Source organism: Mustela erminea, chromosome 19 (genome assembly GCF_009829155.1).
Source record: "Mustela erminea isolate mMusErm1 chromosome 19, mMusErm1.Pri, whole genome shotgun sequence".
NCBI classification, from domain to species: Eukaryota; Metazoa; Chordata; class Mammalia; order Carnivora; family Mustelidae; genus Mustela; species Mustela erminea.
The window spans coordinates 640,676-664,916 of NC_045632.1; the positions used below are offsets into that span (position 1 = coordinate 640,676).

General features: G+C 56.4%; 2 protein-coding genes across 3 annotated transcripts in view; both read left to right on the forward strand.

Annotated features, from left to right (window-relative positions):
* The window catches only part of ERFL (ETS repressor factor like), a 278,656-nt gene that overhangs the window by 233,990 nt on the left and 20,425 nt on the right, over nucleotides 1-24,241 (forward strand). The window lies entirely within an intron of this gene.
* On the forward strand, nucleotides 2,879-5,583 carry RABAC1 (Rab acceptor 1). Of its 2 annotated transcripts, none has more exons than XM_032323140.1 (6): nucleotides 2,879-3,057; nucleotides 3,361-3,573; nucleotides 3,849-3,946; nucleotides 5,099-5,200; nucleotides 5,296-5,432; nucleotides 5,464-5,583. In XM_032323140.1, exons 1-5 carry the CDS (start codon nucleotides 3,002-3,004, stop codon nucleotides 5,382-5,384), a joined length of 558 nt encoding a protein of 185 aa, XP_032179031.1. In that variant the 5' UTR covers nucleotides 2,879-3,001; the 3' UTR covers nucleotides 5,385-5,432; nucleotides 5,464-5,583. The 2 variants fall into 2 exon arrangements, with proteins under 2 accessions (XP_032179031.1, XP_032179030.1); XM_032323139.1 differs by having other exon boundaries at nucleotides 2,880-3,057; nucleotides 5,296-5,427; nucleotides 5,459-5,583.

Sequence of the window (24,241 nt, forward strand, 5' to 3'; positions counted from 1 at the left end):
AGGAGAGGGATGGCTGCGGGTGGCACAGGCTGTGTTTTCGCTTTAAGACGGCCATACCCTTCCCAGAGCTCACAGGTCATCCCGCATTCCCACCGGCTGTTGTCCGTCCCTTGACTTCCAGCCCTCCTGGCTGGGCTGCAGCGGCCCTTGGCTCCAGGTCGACTCTCTGACCAACCCCAAGACGTTGAGTGTGAGTGTGCACATGCCCACCATACCCTACAATTACATTGACCTACATTAGCGCCCAATGGCTTTATGGCCTTTTTCGGAAAAGTGAAAGTCCTCTTGGGATTTCTTTCATTTAGCGAATGTAGGTCTAATGTAGGTGCTAATGTAGGTCTTTTATCAAAGCGAAGTGACATGAACTTCTGGAAAGTGGGGCTACTCTTTGCTTTACCCCATTTTGGCTTATAGCAGTTTTCCTAGGAACACTCCATTTGGGATACTGGGGGCAACCTGTACTCTCATAGACAGCCGAGGTCCAGAGAGGGCAGGGACTTCCCTGAAGTCACACAGCAGGGACACAAGCCAGGTTTCTGATTGTCTGTGCTGAGGTCCTCCTACGTTCCCAGCTCCACTTCTTCCAGGGATCCAAGAGGCAGGAAGGAGGCCTCAGACTGGAGGGAGCACAGGGCCAGAGCCTGTCTCCCACAGACTTTTCAGGGGCCCCCTTATTTCCCACCATCCCCCTAATTCAGGGCCCACCTGCCCTCTCCCTGCCATCTCCCACCATCCCCCTGCCTCAAGGACCCTCCCATCTCTCCCCCAATCCCAGTTTCAAGGGGCTCCTCTCCCACATTGTCCCTGTGCTGAGGCCCCATCTCCTGAGATCCCCGATTCAGAACTCCCCACACCCCACTCAGAGGGCCGCTCCCCACAATATCCTTGCTCTGGACACCACTGTCCAAAGCCCATACTGCTCAGCACCTCCTATAAAGAAACCCAACTGGCTCTCCTAACAAAAGCAAACCCAGACTCCCCAAGGTTGGCTGTAGGAGGAGGCCTCCCACTGTCTGTTCCCCAAGATTCATCTCCCTCTTGGGGGCTCTTCTCACCTCTGCTGCCCCCATCACTTTGAACTCGGGTGCTGCTCCCCCATTAATGCTCTGGGCTAATTGTGCACTCACAGTCCTCCTTTGATTTCCAGAAACTAGCTAGACCCAAGTGGGAATCCTGAACAAGATTCCACTAAAGGCCTGGGGGTGACAAAGGGGAAATAAACAGGATCGAGCCAATCTGATCTTCAAACTCTGGCTCATTCAGCTTTGGCTTGTGACCTTCCCACACAGGGGGCCTCCCTGCTTACTGCTGTACCAGCCCCTATGGCAGAGGCTGCCTCCCCCGCCTCATAGGAATGCCCACCAGCAGGCCTCATAGCCCAAACCAGAAGGGAGATGGGTCTCAGAAGACAGCTGGGGTTAAGAGTCCCCTGGATATTCCATAGCAGTATTCAACTGTCCCACCCAGCCCTGAAACTTCAGTCCAGGTAAGGGAGCCCAGGCTTCCTGATACTTCCATACACCCCTTTCTTGAGGCTCTTCTGGTGCACCCTGTTAGAATTCTGGCCATTTATCCATTACTCACTCAGGGGCAGGGGCAAGAACTGAGAGGGAGCCATGGCTGTGGGAACCAGGGAAAAGAAAGGCCCATGGCTCAGACACCAGCCACGCCTTGGGACATCCAAGGGACCAGCAGTTCCTAACATTACTGTTAAATTTAGGAAGGTGAGGAGCACCTGGCTGGCTCAGCTGGCGGAACTTGGGACTCTAGATCTTGGGGTTGTGAGTCTGAGCCCCACATTGGGTATGCAGATTACTTAAAATAATTTTTTTAGAAGGTGTAACTCTAGATATAATCAAAACATTTGTGATGTAATGGCAATAACATCAACTACCATTTATTGAAGAATATCAGGTATCAAGACCCCTCTAAGCACTATACATGGACCATTTAACCAAATCATGATAACCCATGAGTGGGGTACTATCAGGGTTTCCACAGTCCTGATGATGACACTGAGGTTCGGGGAGATCATCACAGCCTAGGTTTTCATCTCTGACTCCAGAATCCCAGTTCTTTCAATTATAACAAGTCCCTCTTTCAAAAATTCTCAAACCTGGGGGCACCTGAGTGGCCCAGTCAGTTTAGCACCTGACTCTTGATTTTGGCTTAGGTCAGGATCCTGAGGTTCCAAGATGGAGCCCCACACTGGGCTCCGCATAGGGCGTGGAGCTTGCTAGAAATTCTCTCCCTCCCCCTCTGCCCTGCTACCCACCCCCACCCACCCCAGCCAATAAACAAATAAATTCTCAACCCTTTCCCAACTCCCCTCTTCCTATCTGAGGGGTGGGGGGTATCCCGAGGTCCCTAGTCCTAACCCCTCCATCCCTGGGAGCTCAAGGGTATGGGGGGGGGAGCTTTGCTCTCCACCTCAGATACCCCTCCAGCAACCATGGCCCTGTCATTAGCTTCCGCCTCCAGAAAGGAATAGATTTCCACAAATTATCCACAGTCTCGCCATTCAAACGCGGTCCGTGGACCAGTAGCATCAGCATTACCTAGGAACTTGTTAGGAATGCAGATTGATGGGCCCCACCCCGGTGTTTTTTATGCACCCGAGTCAGGACGACAGTTCCTCACGAGCCCCACTCCGCAGGGGAGGGAGTACAGGACGACTGCTTCTGCCTTTAGATCTCCCAGGACACCCCACTCCCAACCACCACCCGCCCCGCTTCTGGAACTACAATTCCCACAATACCCAGAGGGGTTTAGCGTTACTTTACGCGACTGCGTCTCCCAAGGTGCTTCGCGAGCCAGACCCTCCGTAACACCACGAGGACTACAACTCCCGCAATGCTCCGCGGCAGATTCACCGCCCACGGCGGCTCCGGAACGGCCTCGCCACGTCGGCTCCGCTGGGTGGGGCCGGGCTCGGGCGGGGCTGCCGTGGTCAGCCGGGCGTCGGGCTCGTTGTAACGGTTTTACCCCTCAGGACGCAGACATGGCGACCGAGAAGGACCCGCAGAAGGATTCCGAGCCGGAAGGGCTGAGCGCCACGTGAGCAAGCCGGCTCTAGCCCCCCGCCCCGACCGAAACCCGGGAGCCCTGGCCCTCCGCCCCCTCCTCCTTCGAGTCCCGGGAGTCCGGGCCTCAGACACCAGAGTCTGGGCTCCTGGTCTCCAATTCGAGGACACTGGAGTCTGGGCCGCCCCCTACTCCTCCGGCATTCAGGAGGCTCGGACCCGTCCCCCTCAGGGCCCCAGAGTCCAGCCCTCACGGCCGCCTTCTTGCTCGGGGGGTGGGGAGTTGGGGGATCCGGGCTCAACCCCGGTCTACGGCTGACCCGGGGCTGCCCACCAGGACCCTGCTGCCGAAACTGATCCCGTCCGGCGCCGGCCGTGAGTGGCTGGAGCGGCGCCGCGCGACCATCCGGCCCTGGGGCTCCTTCGTGGACCAGCGGCGCTTCTCGCGGCCCCGCAACCTGGGCGAGCTGTGCCAGCGCCTGGTTCGCAACGTGGAGTACTACCAGAGCAACTACGTGTTCGTGTTCCTGGGCCTCATCCTCTACTGTGTGTGAGTGCCTCGCCCGTTCTGCACTGAACCCCTTGGGCGGGGCGGGGCCGCGCCCCCACCGGAGAGCCCAGTCCGCGCGGGTCGGCCCCGCCCCCCACGGCACCGCTCGGCCAGACCTTTTCACCTAAGGGTCCGGCTCGTACTGCCCCATCAGCCTGGCCGGGACACCGTGGGACCGGATGTGACCTGGTCTTGCCTGGCCTCAAAGACTTAGCCTGCTGTCCTCCGGTGTAGGTGGTCAGCCGCCTGACCAATGCTTCCCTACCCTTCTCCAGGGTGACGTCCCCCATGCTGCTGGTGGCTCTGGCAGTTTTCTTTGGCGCCTGCTACATCCTCTATCTGCGCACGTTGCAGTCCAAGTTTGTGCTTTTTGGTGAGAAAGCCCCTGTCCAGACAGTTCCCTGATCCTTCAAATCCTGGTCTTGGAACACAAGCCTTAGACCCCAGACCCCAGTCTGCCCAAGCATAGATTTACACTGGTTCCCCCTAATTCCATCCTTTAAAATCTCAGACACACCAGGTGCTCACACCCAGCCTCAGAGACCCCCCCCCCGGTTGGTATTCTCAAAGCTAGAGATACCCCAGAACCAACTCTTCAGCTGGCTCCTGTCCTTTAAACCTCCTTTCCCTCGCATCCATCCATCCATCCTCCCTCGCCTCTCTGCGGAAAGCATCAGTTGCAGGTACCCACATTGGACACCAGGTGGCGACCTTACGCTGGCCTAGATCTGGGCCCCAGTCCTTTACAGCTGCCTGGGGCGGGGCCAGAAAGATCTTGGGACTGTTCCTAGAGGGAAGCTGAAGTCTGTGGCTCCTGTGGTCCCAGACTGGCCCTTTGTACCACTGGGAAGAAAGAGGGGCCTGTGTCTCCACCCACGGGAAGCTCAAGGTTCAGAGTGGTGATATGGAAGAGCTGGGGTCAAACAGGAAGACCCAAGTCAGGGTCCTTCAGAGGATTGTGTGTTCTGTCCGTGACACGGGTGGGCTGGCACCTGAGGGCATGTCATGCAGGCACAGGGCATGGAGGGGGCGCCTGGAGCATGCGGACCCTATCCTCCAGCCTGCCCCAAGAAGCCAGAACTCTATATTCTTATATGAAATCGCTCAGTCCAACAGCCCCAACTTGGGGAACAGTGTGCAGACTCAGAAAACACATCCACAGATCAGACTTGGTCTTTGGGTGACACGTTTGAGACTCCTGGTTTATGTGAGTTGGGATGGGAGCAGGAGAGCCGTAGTCTGGAGGAGTGGGAGGTGGGGAGCTTCCTAGCAGAGGTGGGGCTGAAGGGCAGTGAGCATGGTTGGGGTGGGCGGTTGTGGTAAGGAAGGTGCTCTGTTTGGGTGGGCAGTGGGACCATCAGAGAAATGGGTGAGACCCAGGCTGGGGGGCCTTGGCATGAGGAGCTCGGACGATCCTGAGTCTCCTGGAGCTTGTTACACCAGACTGTTGGTGGGCTGTCGGGGGTTCCTCGGGGAGAAGACATGAGTGTTGGAACAGCAGCCCCAATGCCATCTGCACCCCCAGGCCGAGAGGTGACCCCAGCCCATCAGTACGCTCTGGCTGGGGGTGTCTCCTTCCCCTTCTTCTGGCTGGCTGGCGCAGGTTCTGCTGTCTTCTGGGTCCTGGGTGAGTGAGTACAGACTCTGGGACGCCCGGGCGGGCGGGCGGGCAGTGGGGAGCAGGTGAGGGAGTGACGCCCTGAACTGCCTGTTTCCCTGCAGGAGCCACCCTCGTGGTGATTGGCTCCCACGCCGCCTTCCACCAGACTGAGGCTGTGGATGGGGAAGAGCTGCAGATGGAGCCTGTGTGAGGGGGACCCTCCAGCCTCCCGAGTCCGCTGCCTTGGACCCACTTGCCCCTGCCCCGCTCGCCCCTGCTCCACACTGCCCCTGCCCCGCACTGCCCCGTGCTCCTGGTCAAAGGCCTCCCTGCTATCCCAAGCCCCGGGGTGGGGGTGGGGTAGGGGATTCCAGCTGTGGAAATAAAACCGTTAGAGCTGTCATTCAGCAGATACTCTCCCAGGGTCTTCTGTCGGCCTGTGCAGGGGTGTGGGGGACTGCAGAGACCCAGATGGAGGGGTCCTCTGGATGGGGGGGGTTCGATAAGCAAGATGAATGACTAAAAAAGGAGAGGATGGGGCTTCTGCATGGCTTCGTGGGTTAAGGGCCCAACTCTTGATTTCAGCTCTGGTCTTGAGCTCATCGTTGTGAGTTCAAGCCCCCAATTGGGCTCCACACTGGCCATGGAGCCTACTTGAAATAAATAAACACTTTTTAAAATATAAGATTGGATGGCAAATGGTGGTAAGTGCTGGGGTGGGGGGGAGAGTGAGCCAGGGGTGCCCCAGACTGCCCCCCCCCATGTTCAGTGAATAGCTAGAAGGACTAGATAGTTGGACCTATAGCTGTAATTCATGATCATGAAAGGCTATAAAGCAAAACCAGGGAAGAGGAAAGGCCCATGGGGCAGTCAAGAGAAAGCCGGCGCAAGCTTCCCAGTGTCCCCCTGGGGGCCTCCCACACCCTGTGCTCCGTTCCTGCAGTGGCAGTGAGGGGGGCTGCCAGGGAGGCTCAGGAGAGACTCGGTGCCTGGCCTCTGCGGGAAAGTGACCCCAAAAGCACCCTCTGGCTTAGGGAAATCTCACACTCCCAGAAAGGAAGGCAGGTGTTCAGCCTAAACAGTATCATCTGCGTGAACAAGTGAAGACACTGAGTCATTTGTATTGAGGACACCGGGGAGATGCCTCCTGGAATCCATGTTCCCAGACACCAGCCAGGATTCAACCACGCCAGCCCCCTTCTCTAGAATGGCCTCCTGCGTTAACTGTCCTGCACAAAGAAAGTTCTGGAGCTGAGGTGCAGGTGAAGGAAGGCCTCCCCGAGGCCCTGCAGCTGAGGGAAGGAGCAGCTAGCTGCAGATCCTCAGGAGGGAAACATTCTGGGCAGAGGGTGCTGCAAGGAGGCCCAGGCAGCTGTGGAGGACTCACGGGGGAGTGTGGAGGACGGGACAGGCTTCGATGAGGGCTTTGGTTCTCCCCTGAGTGAGATGGAAGGGACGAGACCTGCCTTTTACCGTAATGACCAGAGTCTGCCATGTTGGACCGCGCCTGACCGGGAGAACACTGGACAGATAGGACAACAAAGCAGGGTGGCAGGCTCTCTGAGGAGATGACATTTCAGGGAACCCGGAGGGACAAGGAGGCAGGCCACAGAGAGAGCGGTGGGCAGGCGGCCTCAGCCGGGCCACAGCGCCAACACCTTGCAACGCGGTTCCTTCGCCTCTTTGGCCTTGCAGATCATCCCCAAAACTCATCTACTGATCATGGAGCAGGCGCTTTATGGAACACCCACAGAGTCCTCGGTGTTGCTCCGAAATCCTTCTGCCTCCTGTGGCAACGGAGCCCTTGAAACGCGTTGGCCCCTACTGAGATGTGCCTCGAGGGTTAAATCCACACCAGATTCCAAACACTTACGAGGAAACAGTGATAGTAACGGTCTCACTAATAATTTTCTGTACTGGTTATATGTTGGAAGGGTAGTACATTGAATAGGTACTAAGTAATGTTATTATTATTCTTAAAAGATTCAGTTTTTTAAGGATGTATATATTAGAGCATAGAGGGAGAAGCAGGCTCCCCATGGAGCAGGGAGCCCGACTCGGGACTCGATCCCAGGACCCTGAGATCATGACCTGAGCCAAAATCAAGAGTTGGATGCTTTGTGGACTGAGCCATCCAGGCGACCTCCAGGTAAATTTATTATTTCCACTTTTTTCTTCGCTTTTGAAAATGTGATCGGGTAGAAAATATAGAGTGACATCTGTGGGTTGTACCCTGAGTCTCCAGGACACGCCGGCTGGCACACTGGGACAAAGAGTCCCACAAACAGATGAGACCCTGCCCTCTTCCGGCTTACATTCGGTGGGAGAGGCACACGTGATACATGAACCAAACACCCAGCAAGCAGAAAACTCAGAAAGTGATAAGCCTGTGAAGCCAATAAACGGGACTGGGTGAGGCAAGAGAATCGTGGAAGGAGAGGGCTCACTCGGAATGGCAAGGCAGGGCCTTGCTGGGACAAGGAGATTGCTCCTTGGAAGGCCAGGGGAAGAGTATTCCAGCCAGAGAGAACAGCAAGTGCAAAGGCCCTGGGGTGGGGACCTACTCAGTGACAAGGCAGTGCTTGAGGCTGGGTGAAGGGAGTGAAGGGAACAGCTGTAGGAGATGGTGGTTAGGGAGGCTGTTGGAACCAGATCACACAGGACCTGCAAGCCATTGAGAAAGTCTTTGGATTTTAGCTTAAGGTAACGTGGACTATGGAAGGGTGTTGAGCAGTGCGGAGACAGGGCCAGGTGTGAATTTCAGAAATCTCCCTTTGGGATTCTGTATGGGGATGGGCTAAAGGGAATGGGGCCAGGGAGGATGAGGCAGGGACATGGAGTGGAGAGTAGGGACAGGGAAGACAAATTCAGAACAAGGAGCTTAAGGACTGATGTGCTTGGGAACTGAGTGGGAGGGAGCAGGCAAGGAGGAGCCCCAGGTACCTGGGCACTGGGACCCACAATCGTGCTGGTCACCAGGGGTGTGCTTCCAGTGGCTGCCACCAGAGGGCAGAAAAGTGCTTCCTGCGGATCTTCTCCAGGGAGGGAGCATCTGCAGCCTGACTTCTGGGAGATAAAACCTGGGAGCCCCAGGCCCAGACACGCCCCTGGGTCTACAACAAGGCCTGCTCCCAATCCCACTTCTGGGGTTGTAGAGGGCATTTCATCTACTGATGGAGATGCCGGTGCTCCCCAGGGAGACGGTCTTCATGCCCACAAGGTGGGCAGTCACTACGTCCCATTTACACTGCTGAACCTGGGGAATGTGGTCAGGCTGCCTTGTTTGGAGGTGACAAGGCCAGGGGCCCAAGGACCAGGACTGAGGCCATGAGGCAAGTGGTCAGCAGCCTGCGGTTGTGGGGGAATGGTGGGAGGTTGAGAGACTCATCCCAGAGGCCTAATCTGGGGGTGATTGACTACAGGTCCCTAATTCTGATGCCGGGTTATTGAGATGCCTCAAATCAGAAGTTTCTGTGGGGGTGGTCAAGACTGGAGGCCCATTCCCCGTGCCTCCCTCCTGAATGACCTTGGGTTGTGAGGTTTGGATTGGGGCAACGAAAACAAGGGCTTGGTATCTCATCAAGGGGACAAAAGTCTGGTCGTCTGTTTTGGTGACAGATCCTGGGAGTCCAGTTGGCTGGTTGGGAGTGACAAACTGGGAGCCTGGTTGTTGACTTCATTACTAAAGAGGCTGTGGGTCCAGGTTTAGTGTGACAGGAACAGGGATCTAATTGTCTAGTACAGGGGCACCTGAGGGGATCAGTCGGTTAAGTATCCAACTCTTGATTTTGGCTCAGGTCATGATCTCACAGTCATGAGATTGGCCCTTGTCCAGCTCCACGCTCAGTGGGCAATCTGCTTGAGCTTTTCCCTCTCCCTCTGCCCCTCCCCCAACTTAGGCTCCCTCAACCATGTCTCTCTCTCTCTCAAATAAATAAATCTTTTTTTTTAAAAGAAGTTATTGTCTAGTACAGAGTGACAGAGCCAGGGGGTGCCTACACCTCATTTTACATGTCAGGTGGGGCCTCTAGTTGTCTTATTTTGGGGTAACAGTTTCCAGTTTAGGGTAACAGAAAAAGAGGATCTGTTATCAGCTTCGAGGTGACAGAGACGAGTGGTCATTTACCCAGCTTCAGGTGATAGAAAAAGGGTGTGGGTATCTAGGTGGCAAGTTTGGGGGCATGACTTTGGGAGTCTAGGATCCTGGTTTGGGAGGACAAGGTAGGTGTCCCCTTGGCTGGAGGTGACATGCTGGGGGTCTTTCGTCTCCTTTACAGCCACAGAGAGAGGCCATGTGGTTTAGTCTAGAGACCCGGAGCCTGGGGGTCCTGCTGTGTAACTTGGGACAACACCGATGGAGAGTCTTACTGGCTAGTGTGAGGTGACCCCGACCGGGGAGTTATGTTTTTAAAGTTTGGGGACTGTCTGCTTATGTAGTTTGGGGTTAGGAACCCCATTGTGTTGACAATGGGTCTAGTTCCAAATGGTAAGTGACAAATTAGGGACTCTTTTTTCTAGTTGGGAGAGACCAGGACTGGGGTTGTTCTTGCTGTTAGAGATGGGGGTCCTTGTCAAGGTTGGGGTGTTGGGGGCTGGGATTTTAAGGTCTAGTTTGGGGAAACAGATGGTATCTAGTTGCTAGGACTCCAGCATTTTAAGGTTTGGGGATAAAGGGTGAACGTTCAGTGACTAGTTTGGAGCAACAGAAATTGGGGGTCTGGTGGATTCCATTGGGGTGTCTGAGACTCGTGGTGATCTCATTTGGGGTGTCAGGGGCACAGACCAATTGTCCAGTTTGGGGTTAGAGAGACCAAAGTGCTGGTTATCTGTTTTGGGGTGATGATGGGTCTGGGGCTTCGGTTTGGGGTAAGAGACAATGGGGGGCCCTTTGACTAGTTTGAGGCAGCAGACACTATAGATCTGGTGGCCTTGTTGGGGTGTCAGACTGACTAGGGTCTGTTGTTTGGCTTGGAAGGCAGAGATGATGGATGTGGTTGTCATGATTGGGATGTCAGAGGACTGTGGGGTTCCTTTGTCTAATAGGCCAGATACTGGAGACCCAAATGTCTGGTTTTGGACATAAGAAGTGGGGGTTCAGGGGCACCAGGGTGGCTCAGTTTGCTGAGTGTCTGACTCTTGATTTCAGCTCAGGTCATGATCTCAAGGTCATGAGATTGAGCCCCTCATTGGGCTCTCTGCTCAGCGAGGAGTCTGCTTGAGCTTCTCTCTCTCCCTCTTCTCTGCCCCACCCCTTGTGCACATGCTCTCTCTTTCTAAATAGATAAAATATGTATTTTAAGATTTGATTTATTTATTTGAGAGCGAGAGTGAGAGAGGGAGAGGGACAGAGGAAGAAGCAGACTCCCCGCTGAGCAGAGAGCCTGATGCGGGAACCGATCCCGGGATTCCAGAGACCATGACCTGAGCCAAAGGCAGCCGCTTAACCAACTGAGCCACCCAGGTGCCCTAAATAGATAAAATCTTTAGAAAAAGAAGTAGGGGTTCATTTGTCTAGATTGGGGTGGCAGAGACTAGGATTCTGGGATTCAGGACCTGGCTTGGAGGGACAGAGACTGGGAACTCAGTTGTCTAGTTTGAGATGACAGAAATAGGGATCAGCTGGGCACTTTGGGACTGGACGACAAGGATTCCAGGGTCTAGTGTGGGGTGATGCAGAAGGGGGGTTTGGGCGTCTAGTTTGGCACGAGTGGGATGAAGTTCTCTTTGTCCAGTTTCGGGCAACGGAGGAGTATGATGGACAAGAGGGAGGCTGGAGGGGCTGTGGGTCCCTGTCATTAGTCTGAGGAGGTATTTCGTGCACGGAGCTACTCAGTGTGGAAGGACAGAGTCTTGTGCTGCTGTTGCGTTGTTTGAGGGGCAGAGTCTGGGGGTCAGGTGTCTGGAACTGTGGGACAGAGAACAGGCTCTGGGAATATTGGATGGAGACTGAAGGCTTGGTCGTTATGGGGGAGAAACTGGGGTCCACATTTGGGGTGACAGAGTCTGGAACTCCAGCCTAGTTTGGCAGGACAGAGATTAGTGTCCCTGAGGAAATTTGGGATGACACTGGGGGCTGGTTGTCTAGTGTTGAGTGACAAAGTGGAGATTCTGAGGAGCATTTGGGGCCAAGAGACTGGAGGTTTGGGTGTCTGGTCTTATAGGACAGAGACCGGGGGCCAAGGGTGTTTTGGGGGTGACAGAGAATGGGGTCTGGTTGTCAAGTTTGCTAGGATTGTGACTGAGATTTCAGAGTATATTTGGGGTGGCAGAGGCCGAGGTCTGATTGTCCAGTTTTATGGAACTGAAGGTGATGTCTCCAGGATGTTTTGGATGACAAACCAGCTAAGACTAGAGGTTTGGTTGTAGAGTTGGGGGTCGCAGGAGGACGGGTGCTCAGCTTGTTAACTTGTGAAGACAGTTGGAGTGACAGGTTTTATTCACCAGATGTCCCATTTTGGGGTGACAGAGACTGTAGGTCTAGTTGTCTGGGATAGGGTGACAAACTGCTGGTCTTGTTTTCTAGTTTAGGGTGATAGTGACTGAGGCCCTATTGTCCGGATTGGATTGACAGTGATGGGGGTTCTGTTGTCCGGCTGGGGAAGATGGTGACGGGACAGTCATCTAGGTGGGGGCGATGAAACCAGGTGAGAGGGTCCTACTTTGGGGTAACAACTATGGGGGATTCAGTTTCTCAGTTCCTGGCGACAGAGACTGCTGGTCCCTGAGTCTGGGGCCAATTTGTGTGAACAACAGTTCAGTTGAGGCTCAGAGACCGTGAGCCAGGCCTCCAGCTTGGGTTAAAAAGCTGGAGCTCCCATGATCTCGCTGGGGATGATGGGACGAGGTAGTGGAGACTGGGTAATCTGACAGAGAAGAGATGGGGGTCAGCTTGTGTCCTACGGACGACAGAGAGTAGGGGGCCTTGTTGAGGTCAGAGACTGGTATCTACTTTGGGGTGACAGACTAAGAGCTCGGCTGTGTACCCTGGAGAAGCAGAGTGGGGATCTGATGGCCTGATTTGAGCTGGTGCTTGGTGTCGCAGACACTGTTTTCTTTACAAGGGTCTGGCGCTGTTTGGGGCTGTATGATGGGTGTGGGAGCCCCGCTGCATATGGCCGAGATTAGGATCCAGGGCCGTGTGTGGGGCACTAGGCCGGGAGTCCAGCTCTGAGGGATGTGGCCGCACGAGAGGCTGCTGACTGGCTTGGGGCAGAGTGTGGAGTGTGGCTGGGGGTGTGCAGACTCAGGGTGCCCGTCCAGGTTGGTGGTGGCAGGAGCTGTCATTCTGGTCTCCTAGTTGGGGTGCAGAGCCCAGCGCCCTGGAACCTTCCATGTCTAGCTGAGTCTGAGAATGCTCGATGCCTGATTTTCCTGTGGTGGCTGAGGCAAGGGTTTCCTGCACCCAGACGTGGGGGTCCCTGGACACATGTGGACTTTGGAGTGGGCGTGGCCACGGGTGTGGAGTCCCGATTGGGGGTTACTGGAACTGGGCGTCTGGGCGTTGGAACCTGGGGAGTCCGGAGGTCAGGACCTCAGGACCCAGGATCCACGGGAGGGGCCCCCTGCCAGGTTTGGGTACAAAGAGTCACTGGCCCTCAATGCTGGGGCATCTCCACACATGAGTGTGAAAGTGACAGGCCCTGGGGTAAGAGATAGCCAATGTGGGGACAGTGAGGACGGGGCCTGGATGCCAGGCTGAGGGGTCTGTGAGGTGGGGGCACCGTGCGCTGTGGGGCTTTCTGACTGGGGGGATGGGAGGGGTTTGGCTGTCTTCATTGGACACAACAGGGGCCCCAGGGTCAAAATTCAGTTTCGGGGGCAAACAGTCATGGCGGCTGAGATTCATTGTTGCAGGTAAAGAAAATGGGAATACATACCCCTCCCTGGGGAAGATGGGACACTCGTTTTCAGATACTGATTTGGGCAGAGGTCCCTCCTGCCAGGTTCTGAGTGTCTGTGAGCCCTTCCTATTTGGGGTGCCTAAAGCCAGTTCTGATAGGTGATAGGGTGGGCTTGCATGGGGACTTCAGGGGGTTTCCCGAGGCTTGCCTCGGCAATGACCATGGGGCCTAGCTGCCTAACCAGAAGGGGTCTGCCCACCTGTGGAGCTTTGCCTGTCGAGATGGAGTGAGTGAGTCTGGAGAGTCAGCGGCCCAATTAAGAGTGACTGGTTTGGGGGGTGACTAAGACAAGCCATTCGGTATCGAGTTCAGGGGTCCCCACTATAGGCTACCCAGATGTTGAGGTTTGGAATGACCAGTTGGGAGTCCAGTTGTACGTGAGAGCTGGGACCCAGGTGCAAAGTTGAGTGGCGACATCCCTAGGTTCCCCTGTGGTTGACTGTGTCACCTGATGCCAACCTGGGGGGGACTGTCATTTGGGGTGTATCAGAAGATATCTCTGATATCAGAGATATCAGAAGCCTAGTTTTAGAAGGGCATTTGAGAGGGGGGGACTAGCTGCCTAGTTTGGAGGTTACTAATGAAGAGTCCTAATATTTCTATACAATTTGGGGCTACTGATCCTCAAGGTCTAGTTGCCAAAGTTTGAGGTAACTGTCACGGGGGTTCCTTGTACCTGTTTAAGAGTGATGGAGTTTGGGGTTGTTGTCTAATACGGGGGTATCTGAGGCTAATCAACCCAGGTACCTAGTTAGGGGTGATGGACATGGAGCCTCAGACCTTGTGGAGCCTAGATGCCTGGATTAGAAGTGGCTTGAAGTGGGGGTCTTGATACCTCGGTCGGGGGAACTACCTCGGGGCCCAGATGCTGAGTTAAGGTTAACCAACTAAAGGGGTCCTAATGCTTATTCCATTTTGGAGGTGCTGACACTGCGGGCCCAGCCACCTCTTCAGGGGGAGCTCAATGTTAGGTGTCTGTCGAGGCTGTGGCGGTGAAGAGATTCGAGATTACTGTCTGTGGGTGATCCCGAGGGCTATTAGCTGTGATGATGGCTGAATGAGCCTTGGGATCTACTTAACAAATTTGGGGGTAACTGTGGGCCTCTGAGGTCACAATGGTGGGCAGTTGGTCTGAGATCCAGAAGCCTGGCCTGGGGAATAGAGGCTAGTTTGGGGCACTTGACTGTGGGGATCCGTAGCCTAGTTTGGGGGTCCACTGAGTCTAGAGATACAGAGGCGTGGTTTGGGAGGAGAGTGCGGGGTGTATTAGTATCCTGTGGCTTAAAACAGCAGAAGTGGATTCTCTCAGAATTCTGGAGGCCAGAAGGCCAAAATCAAGGTGTTACAGGGCCACACGCCCTCTGAGGGCTCTAGGAGAGGGTCCCTCCTTGCCTCATCCAGCTTCTGGTGGCTGCTGGCCTCCTGCCTCTGTCTCCGCACGCATTCTCCTCAGTCTCTTAACAAGGACATTCAGGCCTGCCTAGCTGGCTGTCAGTGGAGCAATGCGGCTCTTGATCTTGGGGTAGTAAGTTTGTACTCACGTTGGGTGTGGAGACTGGTTAAAAATTTAAAAAAGAAAAAAAATCTTAGGGGCGTCTGGGTAGCTCAGTGGGTTAAGCTTCTGACTTCGGCGTGGGTCATGATCTCGGGGTCCTGGGTTGGAACCTCAGCAGGGAGTCTTCTTGTCCCTCTCCCTCTGCATCCCACTCCCCGTTCATGCTCTCTCTGTCTCACTCTCAAATAAATAAAATCTTTTTAAAAAAATCTTTAAACAAAAAACAAAAGGCCATTCATCTTTGGATTTAGGACCCTCCCAGGTAATCCAGAATGATCTCATCTCCAGATCCTTCATTTAATCACAACTGAAAGCCTCTTTTCTCAGTAAGGTCCATGAGCAAGTTCTGGGGTTAGAACATGGCTGTATCTTTTTGGGGGGACTACCATCAACGCCCTACAGGGGTATTTGAGAGAGGCAACCCAAATTCTGAGTGTGAGTCACACTGAGGATGCAGCTCCCAGAGTTTGGGCTCCCAGAGTTCGGTTTAGGATGGATGATCAACTTGAGGGTCAGCTCCAGATGACCAGTTTGGGGATTTTTGACTTGATTTGCCTACTTTGGAAGGGTAAGAGCCTATGAGTGAGATTCAGATGGTTAGTCTAGGGGTAATTGAAGTTTGGGGACCAAAACTGTAGTTTGGGGATCACAACCTCAGTGTCAGAGTCCTATTATTGGAGTGTCAGAGGTTGGGAGGCTAGCTGCCTAGATACTCCTGAAAAGTTTGTAACTCTTATGACTGGGGGTGAGTTCTGAGCGGGAGAGCTCAGGTGTATATTTTAAGGACAGCTGATCTGGGGTTCTAGATGCCAAGTTGGGAACCATCTGGTATTCCACATAGTTGTTTGAATGGCTGGTTGTTCGAATGCCTAGGTCAAGGTCACCAATGAATGGGTGCAGTGCATTTGGGGTGATTGCAGGGACCCAGATGACTAATGTCAGACTGATTTGCTGAGGAGAGTGGGTGGTCCTCATCCTGGTGTAGTAGAAATGAGTCTCGGGAGCCAGAAGTCTAGTGTGGGAGTCAAGCTGGCAGCCCAGATCCCAAGTTGGGACAGATTGAGTCTGGGGATCAAGATTGGGGCAGATCAAGCTGGGGTGACTGAATTTCAGCTCCATTTCCTAGTTTGCATAGTGAATGGGGGGGTCACATGCTGAGTGGGGGTGGCTGCAGCTGAAGACCCATTTGTCTAGATCCTGATTTTTCTTGGGGTCCTAATTTTGCTTGGGGTTCAATGAGGAAGGGCTAGTTTTCTTGGGGTCCTGATTTTGCTTTTCAATGAGGAAGGGCTAGTTTAAGTGTGCCAACTTTGGGGCCTCCTGATGTCTAATTTGGGGTACTGAGTCTGGAAGAATGAATCCATATTTAATGGGTGGCTTGTGGAGTTACTGATGCTTATTTGGGGTGACTAAGCTAAGGCCCATTTCCTTTATCCTATCATTTTCTTGGGCTGGAAGTTTGGGGTGAATGGAGTTAGGGCCCAGAGTCCTTATTTTGGGGTGTTTGGGGCGGGTTGGGGAGACAGCTCTTGGTGTTTCTATTCATGAGGCCTAGTGTGACCCGTCTCAAGGCAGAAGTCTGATCTTTGGGCTCTTCAGTCTTCATGGGCATTTCTGAAGGAGGGTAGAGGTTCACATAGGCTTGTGGGTATCTAGATGCCACCTTTTGGGGAGTCTGAGATGGGCCCAGAAGTGCTAAAGTCTTGATCACTGGCTCTGGGGTCCCCACTCCAGTGCTGCCCCAAGGCTGGGCCCCTCCTGTGGGTGTTCAAGGAGACAGTCCATTTTCGGGGGTCACCAATTTGGGGGTGACATGCCCGGAATACGTGGTTCCGATGGGGGTTAAGGGGGCACGGGCAGGGTGGGAGTGGGGGGCACTGCGGTGCAGAGCCTGGCTGCGGCCCCCGGGGCTGGATGCGGCGGGGGTTCCCGCGGGAAGCAGAGCGCGGCGGGGCAGCCGGCGGCGGGAGGGCGAGCGGCCGGAGTGACAGGAGAGGAAGAAAAAATGGGCCGAGAAATCAGAGTGGACGCGCGGGGGGCGCGAGTCCGGGAGCGGGGGGGTGGCAGCGGGCGGGCGGGGGCGTGCCTCTGCCTCCAGGGACGCCGCCCGCTCAGCCTTCCTGCGCTCCCCACCCCGGAGGGCCGGGCCGGGTGATCTGACCCTCTCCCCTAATTCCAGTCCTCCCTCCCTTGCTGCAGTCCCCACCCTTCCCGCGGTCCAGGTTCCCTCCCGCGGTCCTTGTGCGCCCCTGCCCTGAGTTCTGCCCTCCTCTGGGGAGTTCTATTTACTTTCTCCCCCTTCTCACCACCCCCCCCACGACGTCTGCCCCCCCCCCCCCCCGCCGCCTGCTTTCTAGCTGAGTCGCCTGCATTCAAAACTGCCTCTGCGACCTAACCCCCTTCCCCTCCGCGTCCTGGCCCCTACCCCATTCCCAAGTCAGTCCCTACACTCCAATCCCTTTTTCTTCGGGCTCCCCTAATCCCCCCAATCCCTTCCAAAGGTTTGAGGCGGAAATGGGGCAAGCGCGGCAGCCGCGGGGGGAGGGGCGGGGCGGGGGCGGCGGCCAATGGAGCGGGAAGCAGGACAAATGAGGCCCGGCCCGCGCGGCCGACAGGCCCCTCCATCTTCCCATTAGCGCCTAATGGCCCCCCCGCCGCCGCCTGATGAAGATTTATCGGCCCCGGAGCCCCCGCCCCCTCCGCCCCCCCGCCCCCCGGCATCCCCTCCCCCGGCCCGGCCTCCCCGCCCGCCGCCCAGACACCTGATGAAGCCGTCAGCGGGGTGGGAGTGGCTGCGGGAGCCCGACCCGGTATGGCGGGCAGGGGCCGGACCGCAGTGGGAGCCAGACGGCTGGAGACCTAGAGAAAGTTCCGGAGACACCGAGTCAGAGACCCGGAGAGCGAGCCAAGGGGAAGGGTCCCATCACCACCCGCAGTAGTGAATCAGCCCCCAGCTCTCTGCGGGGGAGCCCAGGAGGGAGGGGGGCTCCAGCCCGAGCCAAAGGGGTCAAGGCCTTGGTGGGTCTGAGGGGAGGATGGAGCTGGGAGGCCGGCAGCCTGGGTCCGAGAGACAAGTGGGCTGCAGACATGAACTTCTGGATCCTGAGAGAGGGGAAGGTTGGGGACCAGGACTCTTGCGCCCCAGGAGGCAGAGCGGGCTGGGAGGCAGAGGGGGTTGGGAACCCGGACTCTTGGGGGTGGGCAGGCTGGGAGCTTGGCACTGGGGGGGCTGGGTTGGGAGGCCCCTGATTGATTTCTGTTTACCGGCTGTCCCCGCGGGCGGAAGAGCGAATCGCGCCCCATCCATCAACAGGCTCGCAGCCTCCCTAATAAAAACATTTTACTCCTAAATGATCTCGAACTAATTAACTCAAAGTGTTAATTAAAGTTTGCGCAGACAGCATTGTCATCAGGGAGGGCGGTGGATCCATCTTCCTGAGAGAGAGACAGGGTTTGGGGGGGCATCTGGAGAAGGGAGAGCTCCCCATCCCCCTCCCACCTTGACTGCTGTCCACTGCCTGTCCCCACCTGTCCTGGCAGCCTCCCCTGGCTTCCCTCTGTTCATCTCTGCCTCTGTCTCTGAGTTTTTGTGTCCTTCTGTCCCTGTCTCTAGCTGGAACACCGACCCCCACGTTGATCCTACTTCCCATCCATGTGTAACCTTTATGTCTGTGTGGCCTGGGGGTCATGTGTGCAGACATGTGTCAATCAGAATTTGCATGTGGACAGGCATATGGGTCAGAGGAGACACATGTGGATGTGTGTGTCAGAGTTCGTGCGTGTGTGTTTGAGCCCAGAGGCATGTGTGCGGACACGTGATGGTCAGATTCCTGCGGGTACAGGTATGCGCGAACCCAGGGCTGGGTGTGCACCAGGGCGTGTGTGACTAGTGCCCACAGACAGGCTGTGGGACTCTAGCAGGGAGTCCCCAAGACAGTGAGGACCTCTGTAGATCCCTGGGGATAGGGCCCGGGGCAGGAAGGAGCAGATCAGTAGTTACCTGAGGGGACCAGGTGTGAACTTGACTGTGAACTCATGCCCATGTGCAAGTGCAAGTGCAGCCCCTCCCTCTGTCTCTGGACAGGCCATCCCCCCTTCTGGCTCTTCCGTAGCCAGCAGCCAGCAGGGCAAGGGAGCTGGGGCCAGGACAGGGCCACCAGTCCCGGGCATCCGTGGGGTGGCTGGCTGGGCGGCCCCGGTGTGAGCTCATACATCAGGGCTGACAGGCTCCGAAAGCCCCGGAATTAAAACCTAAATCGAATATTGATCACCCGCTCCGGCCGTGGCGCCCACTACGGCCCCCCCAGTTCCCCCGCGCTTGCTCCCTGCTCCCCTGCTCTCAAGCGGCACCACTGTCCTGTCTTTCTCTGTCTTTTTTTGCCTCCTCCCTCCCCTGCTTCTCCTCACCCCAGCCCTACTTCTTCTGGTGACTTGTCTCTGTCCCCAGCAGTGCCCCTCTTGACCACAGACAGAGAAAGAAAATAACCAGAGACAGAGAGCAAGAGAGAGAGAGACATGGTTGCAGAGACACGTAGGTGCATAAGAGACCCAGCTGTGAAACAGTTAAATGCAGATCCCAAGTCAGACCCAGAGCAAGCAGCATGTAGACACAAATCCAAGCAGACAGACAGACAGACACCAGCACACAGGCACCCACAAACAAGCACAGGAAGTCGCACACAGTCACACCCTTAAAGTCATACAAACACACCCAATACCACACACATGGTGCACACAGAGAAAGTCACACTCAGACACAGACAGGCAGACCGATGCCCATAGGCCTCTGGAGTTACAGCCACTGGCACAGGCGTGTGACACACAGATGGGGAAACAGGCAAGTTAGAGCAACAGAGCAGAACAGAGAGACAAAGTACAGACATCCACAGAAGCGGAGAGACACACGGCTCCAAGTGGCAGAGAAAACACACACACACACAAGCTCCCTGTCCTCCTGTTTCCATTCTTCGTGACACAAGAGCCATCTCCCTCTGACTCTCCTACCCCAGATGCCACCCCATTCCTGGATCTAGAATGTGCACAGAGACAAGGCTCTCAGACCTCATTCCCCCTGCCCCAAATCACACTGAGTAACCTCCTCTCCACCCCAGGGTCCTGGGCTGGTCCAGGATGGAGCTAGAGAAGTAGACCCCAGAGGGACAGAAAGGGCCTCCCCACGATAGAGGGACAGGGACAGGTCGTGCTACTCAGGTCTTGTCCCGGGATCTGAGGTCCCAGTCTCAGACCACCTGTGGGATGGAGGCTGGACAAGGGCAAGAACTTCGCTGGGCCATGAGGGCTCGGGTCCACACGGCGGGCAGGGGCATTGCCCCAACCCCCACCCGCACCCCAAGGCTTCCTGGCTGGGGTGGGCAGCGGCAGCGGCAGTGGAGGCGGGCGGTGGTGGCTGCCGGGGAGAAGATGAATCTTTTCATGAGTGATTTGCGGCCGCCTCTTCTTCGTCCCGTGTTGTTTAATGTTTCAATTTGGCGAAAGCAAAACATTCAATCAGGCGGATTAAGTGCGTAATGCGTCTCATCGCTCAATCTGTCGCCTCCGCCGGGACAGCCCGCCGGTTGGGGGGATTAGGGAGGGGGGGTGGCGAGCAAAGACCCTGGCCAGGGGAGCCCAGTCCCCAGCTTCACTCCTAAGCTGTGCCTTGAGAGGCCCCTCAGCCTGGAACCCCTACCACGCCACGGTCTCCCCAGTCCTGAGTTCAGCCCCACCCCCACCCCCACCTACCGCTTTCTGCTCCATCTCGGGGTGTCCACTTGGCTTTGGGGGCCCTGGCTCCTCTGTACTCCTCTGTCCACCTGCCTTGCTCTGACTATCTCTCTGGTATGTGTCTGCCTGTCTGTCTAGGTGCATCAGCCTGTTTCTGTGTGTCCCTCTGTCTCTCCATGAGTGTCTGCCCGTCTCTATCTCTGCCCTTCACTCTGTGCCTGTATCTCCTTATCTCTCCGCCTGTCTTCTCTCTGCCTGCTCCCGGGTTTCCTCTTCCTTATATCTCCCTTCCTTAGATCTGTCTGCCATCCCCCGTCACACCGTCCTTCTGTCCACATGGCTCCTGTCTGTCTCTCATACTAGCTGTACGTGAGTCTTCACACCAGCCCAGCACCCGTCTGTCCCCACTCCGTCTCCTCCCCAGATTCTGCTGGTCTTCCTGCCCAGTCTCCTCTCTCAACCAGCATCTCAATCCTCTGCCTGCCTGACCCTTACCTCTCTACGTGCCTACTTCTCTGTCCCCTGTTTGTCTCTGTCCCTGTCTGTGTTCATCTCTCTCTGTCCATATCTCTCTGTCTCTGCTCCACTGTGTCTTCCTTGACCTTGTCAGCTCCCTGTCCGCGGCCCGCTCAATTTCCACGTCCACTAGGGGGCAGCAGGCACAGGCTTTTCCGGTGGGGAGGCTGACTGGATGGCTGAGGAGCTTTCCAGCCAGCCCCCTTGCCTCTGGCCAGACCATCCCATTTAGGAGGGTGCAAGCCAACCAGCCCTGGCTCCCTCAGACTCAGAAGTCGGGGTCCGCAGCCATCTTCTCTCTCAGAATCCAGGGGTTCTATGCTCTAGCCCCCTCTTTCCTCTCTTCAGGCAGCCTGTGAGCTGCAGCGGGGGGGGTGGGAGAGGGCTGTTGGGGGGTTGGGATTTCAGCTGGGGGACCGGCAGGCTCACCCCTGCCTGCTGCTGAGACCCATGGGGCTGCGAGGCCTGGGACTCACAGCGCATGTAGGCACAGGGACAGGGACACACATAGGATTCCAGGAAACACACAAGTAATCAGATTAAGTCATAACCTGCAAGGGCACACACACCCTGAGGGCAGCAAACACACGCACTCCCCTGCCCGCAACCCAGTCGGACTCCGGGAGCCTGGATCAGAGCGGTCGCCGCTAGGGAAGTTCATGGACACACAAGGCACACTCACGCTCTGCCTCAAGCAGCCCCTGCGGTTTGGGTTCGACTGTGAGACACACACACACACACACACACCCCTTCCGCATTCAGAGTGACTTTGGGGGACAGCACGGGCAGGACAGACCCTATCTCGGGATGTGCCCTCAGCCCTGGGACCTCTCTTGCCTCTGCCCCCCCCCCCCCCCGCTCCTCCGGTCCCCTATCCCCCCAGTCCCCAGTCGCTGCCCCCGCTCACTCAGTGGCGCTCCCCACAGCTTCCTAACTTCCCCTTCTCCGTCTCTCACTTTCTGTGTCTCTCCCCTCTCTGTTTTCCCGACCTCTTTTGCCACCTCTCCCTAGCCCAGAATTTGTCTTTGTCCACGTCTTTGCCTGTGTGACAAGTCTCTAGCATCTAGGCTCATCTGGGAGACACTCTGTCTCTCTGCCATGCTGTTCTGCCCGCCCCCCAGTCTCTTTGAACGTCTCTGTCAGTCTCTGTCGCCCCCACTAACTCTGGGCTTTACAGCCTCTCAATTTGTCTCTGTGTCTCTGCATGGTCTCCGCCCCAGCTCCCTGGGCCGCGCTGTCTGTCCTCTCCCTAGGTCTCTGTCTCTGTCTCTCTGTCCATCCGTCTCTCTCTTCCCGGCCCCTCCCGCCCTCCCCCCGTCTCCCTCTGTCTCACTCTTCGCCTCTCTCTTTTCTCTCTCAAGTGTTTTCAATTTTATTCTGAGTGGAATTAACTACCCCTGATGTCAAATTGCCGCCGAAATCGATAATAATATCTTTACAAAAGAGGATATTCTTCTCTCGGAGAACGGCCTCTGAAAAATGGAAAATTTAGTCGAAATTGATTCATTACTTGACACTTTATAGAACGGCTGCGTATTGATCGCACCTGTCATGTCCCATCTCCCCTAATCGAAGCTGAAGGCCGGCTCCGATGCCTGCTATTTTTCATAATTCCACCGCAGCCGACAGCTCCACAAACACCGCCGCTCGCCCGGCCTCCGCCTCCCCGCGCTGGCCGCCACCGCGCGCGCCCTCGGCCTGGCCCTGGCCTCGCGGGCCGCGCCTGCCGGCCCCGCACACCCGACCCGCCGCCTGTCCCCTGCCGTCCTCCGTCTGTCTGTCCCCCCGCCCCTCCCCCACGCCATGGCCACTCTCTTCTGCTGTCCGTCTGTCCTCTGCCCAACCCCAAGTGACAGGTCCGCCGGTCCTTCCCCTGGGACCCCTCCCCCATCTGTCCGTCAGTCTTCTCAACACCCCACTCTTGTCCATCTGTCTGACCCCCACCCCCATACCCCCAGACCCACGCCCTGGCTGCCTGCCTCCTTCTGCTCTCCTGTCCGCCTGTGTGGTGGTCTGTCTAGCCTGCCCCATCCCCTGCCAGCCGCCCTCTTCCACCTTCCAGGGGGTGGGGGAAGGGCGAGGAGGCTGTCTGCTTCCTTCCTGCCCACACGTTTGCCTCCCCTACCCTCTGGATTCCCTCCCACTCCCCAGCACCTTCAGTGAGTCCTGGTCCAGTTTCAGCCTCCTCCCCAGCCCTCCTCCCCACACTCCTCTCTATTGCCTTTCCCCTCCTCCCCTCACTGGGTCTCCCCAGGCCCTAAGCGAAAGGCTCTGCCCTCACTGGGGAACCACAGCAGAATCGCCCACAGTCCCTGCCCTCAGGGAGCCTCCAACCCGGGGCTGCTGAGGGGACGTCAGACTGTGTAGAGGAAATGCAGAGAGCAGAGGTAGGGTGGTGTTGGTCCCAGCCTAAGACCTGAGTCTAATCCGTGGGGGTGGGGGTGGAGGCAGCAGGGGGTCTCGCCAGCCTGGGGGGGTTTGAAAAACAGATCCCGCCCCCTCCAGCCAGGCTGCGGAGGCTGGGGCCCACTTCCACTAACTAGCTGTGTGACAGCCGGCAAGGGGCTTCTGCGCCTCCGTTTCCTCATCAGTAAAATGGAGACAATCCAAAACGGCCCCTGCCTCGTAGGGTTGTCGCAGACAGGATTAGAGAAGTTCATCTCCGTGTAGGCTTTGGCCAATGCCCGGCCCCAAGCAAATACCAGTAAAGGGTTCATCGTCATGGCTGTTAGAACTGCGCCAAGACAATGTTCAGTCCACCCCACGGCTGAGCTCCTACGGCTGTGGGAGATCCGGGCAGGGTGAGGGTTAGGGGGGAGGCCTGCTTATGCCCATCCTGGCTTCACCCTCTGTCAACCTTAGTGGTATTCGCTGCCCCAGACACCCCCTGCAAGGGTGTTATAAGCAATGGAAAGGGAGGCTTGTGCCCCAACAGAGGGGTCCCTTCCCTCCCTGGGGGAGGGGGGGTAAAGAGAGTCTAATGGCTGTTACGGACCCCAGAAGTGTTCTCTGCTTCATGGGTAATAAATTCAGTCCATTGGGTGTTACAGGCTGGTTGAGGGTGCCCTCTCTCTCTCTCTTTTCCAGGGGGCATTAAACACCCGGAGGGTGTTCTGTCTCAGTAGGGTGTTAACTACAGCGGTCTGCTGGTGCAGCCTCCCTGGGGATGTTAAGTACAGCTTAATGGCCCCCCTCCTGTGAGACGCTTCCTGCAGTCAGGTAGGTGTCAGCAATACTGCTAACGAGGGAAGCTGCCGCCTGGGTGACCACCCCCCTCCCGGAGAATGCTCGACTGTAAGAACCCTCACTTCTGTCGAGGTCCTGCGTGCTTACAGGACGTGCCATGCTCTGACATCCTCCTCACGAATCCTC

Bases quoted from the DNA above. Each gene is read 5' to 3' on its own strand.
- RABAC1 (XM_032323140.1), top strand. From the start codon at position 3,002: ATGGCGACCGAGAAGGACCCGCAGAAGGATTCCGAGCCGGAAGGGCTG. The intron at 3,058-3,360 runs GTGAGCAAGCCG...GCTGCCCACCAG, and splicing joins CCGGAAGGGCTGAGCGCCAC to GACCCTGCTGCCGAAACTGA. The intron at 3,574-3,848 runs GTGAGTGCCTCG...ACCCTTCTCCAG, and splicing joins GGCCTCATCCTCTACTGTGT to GGTGACGTCCCCCATGCTGC.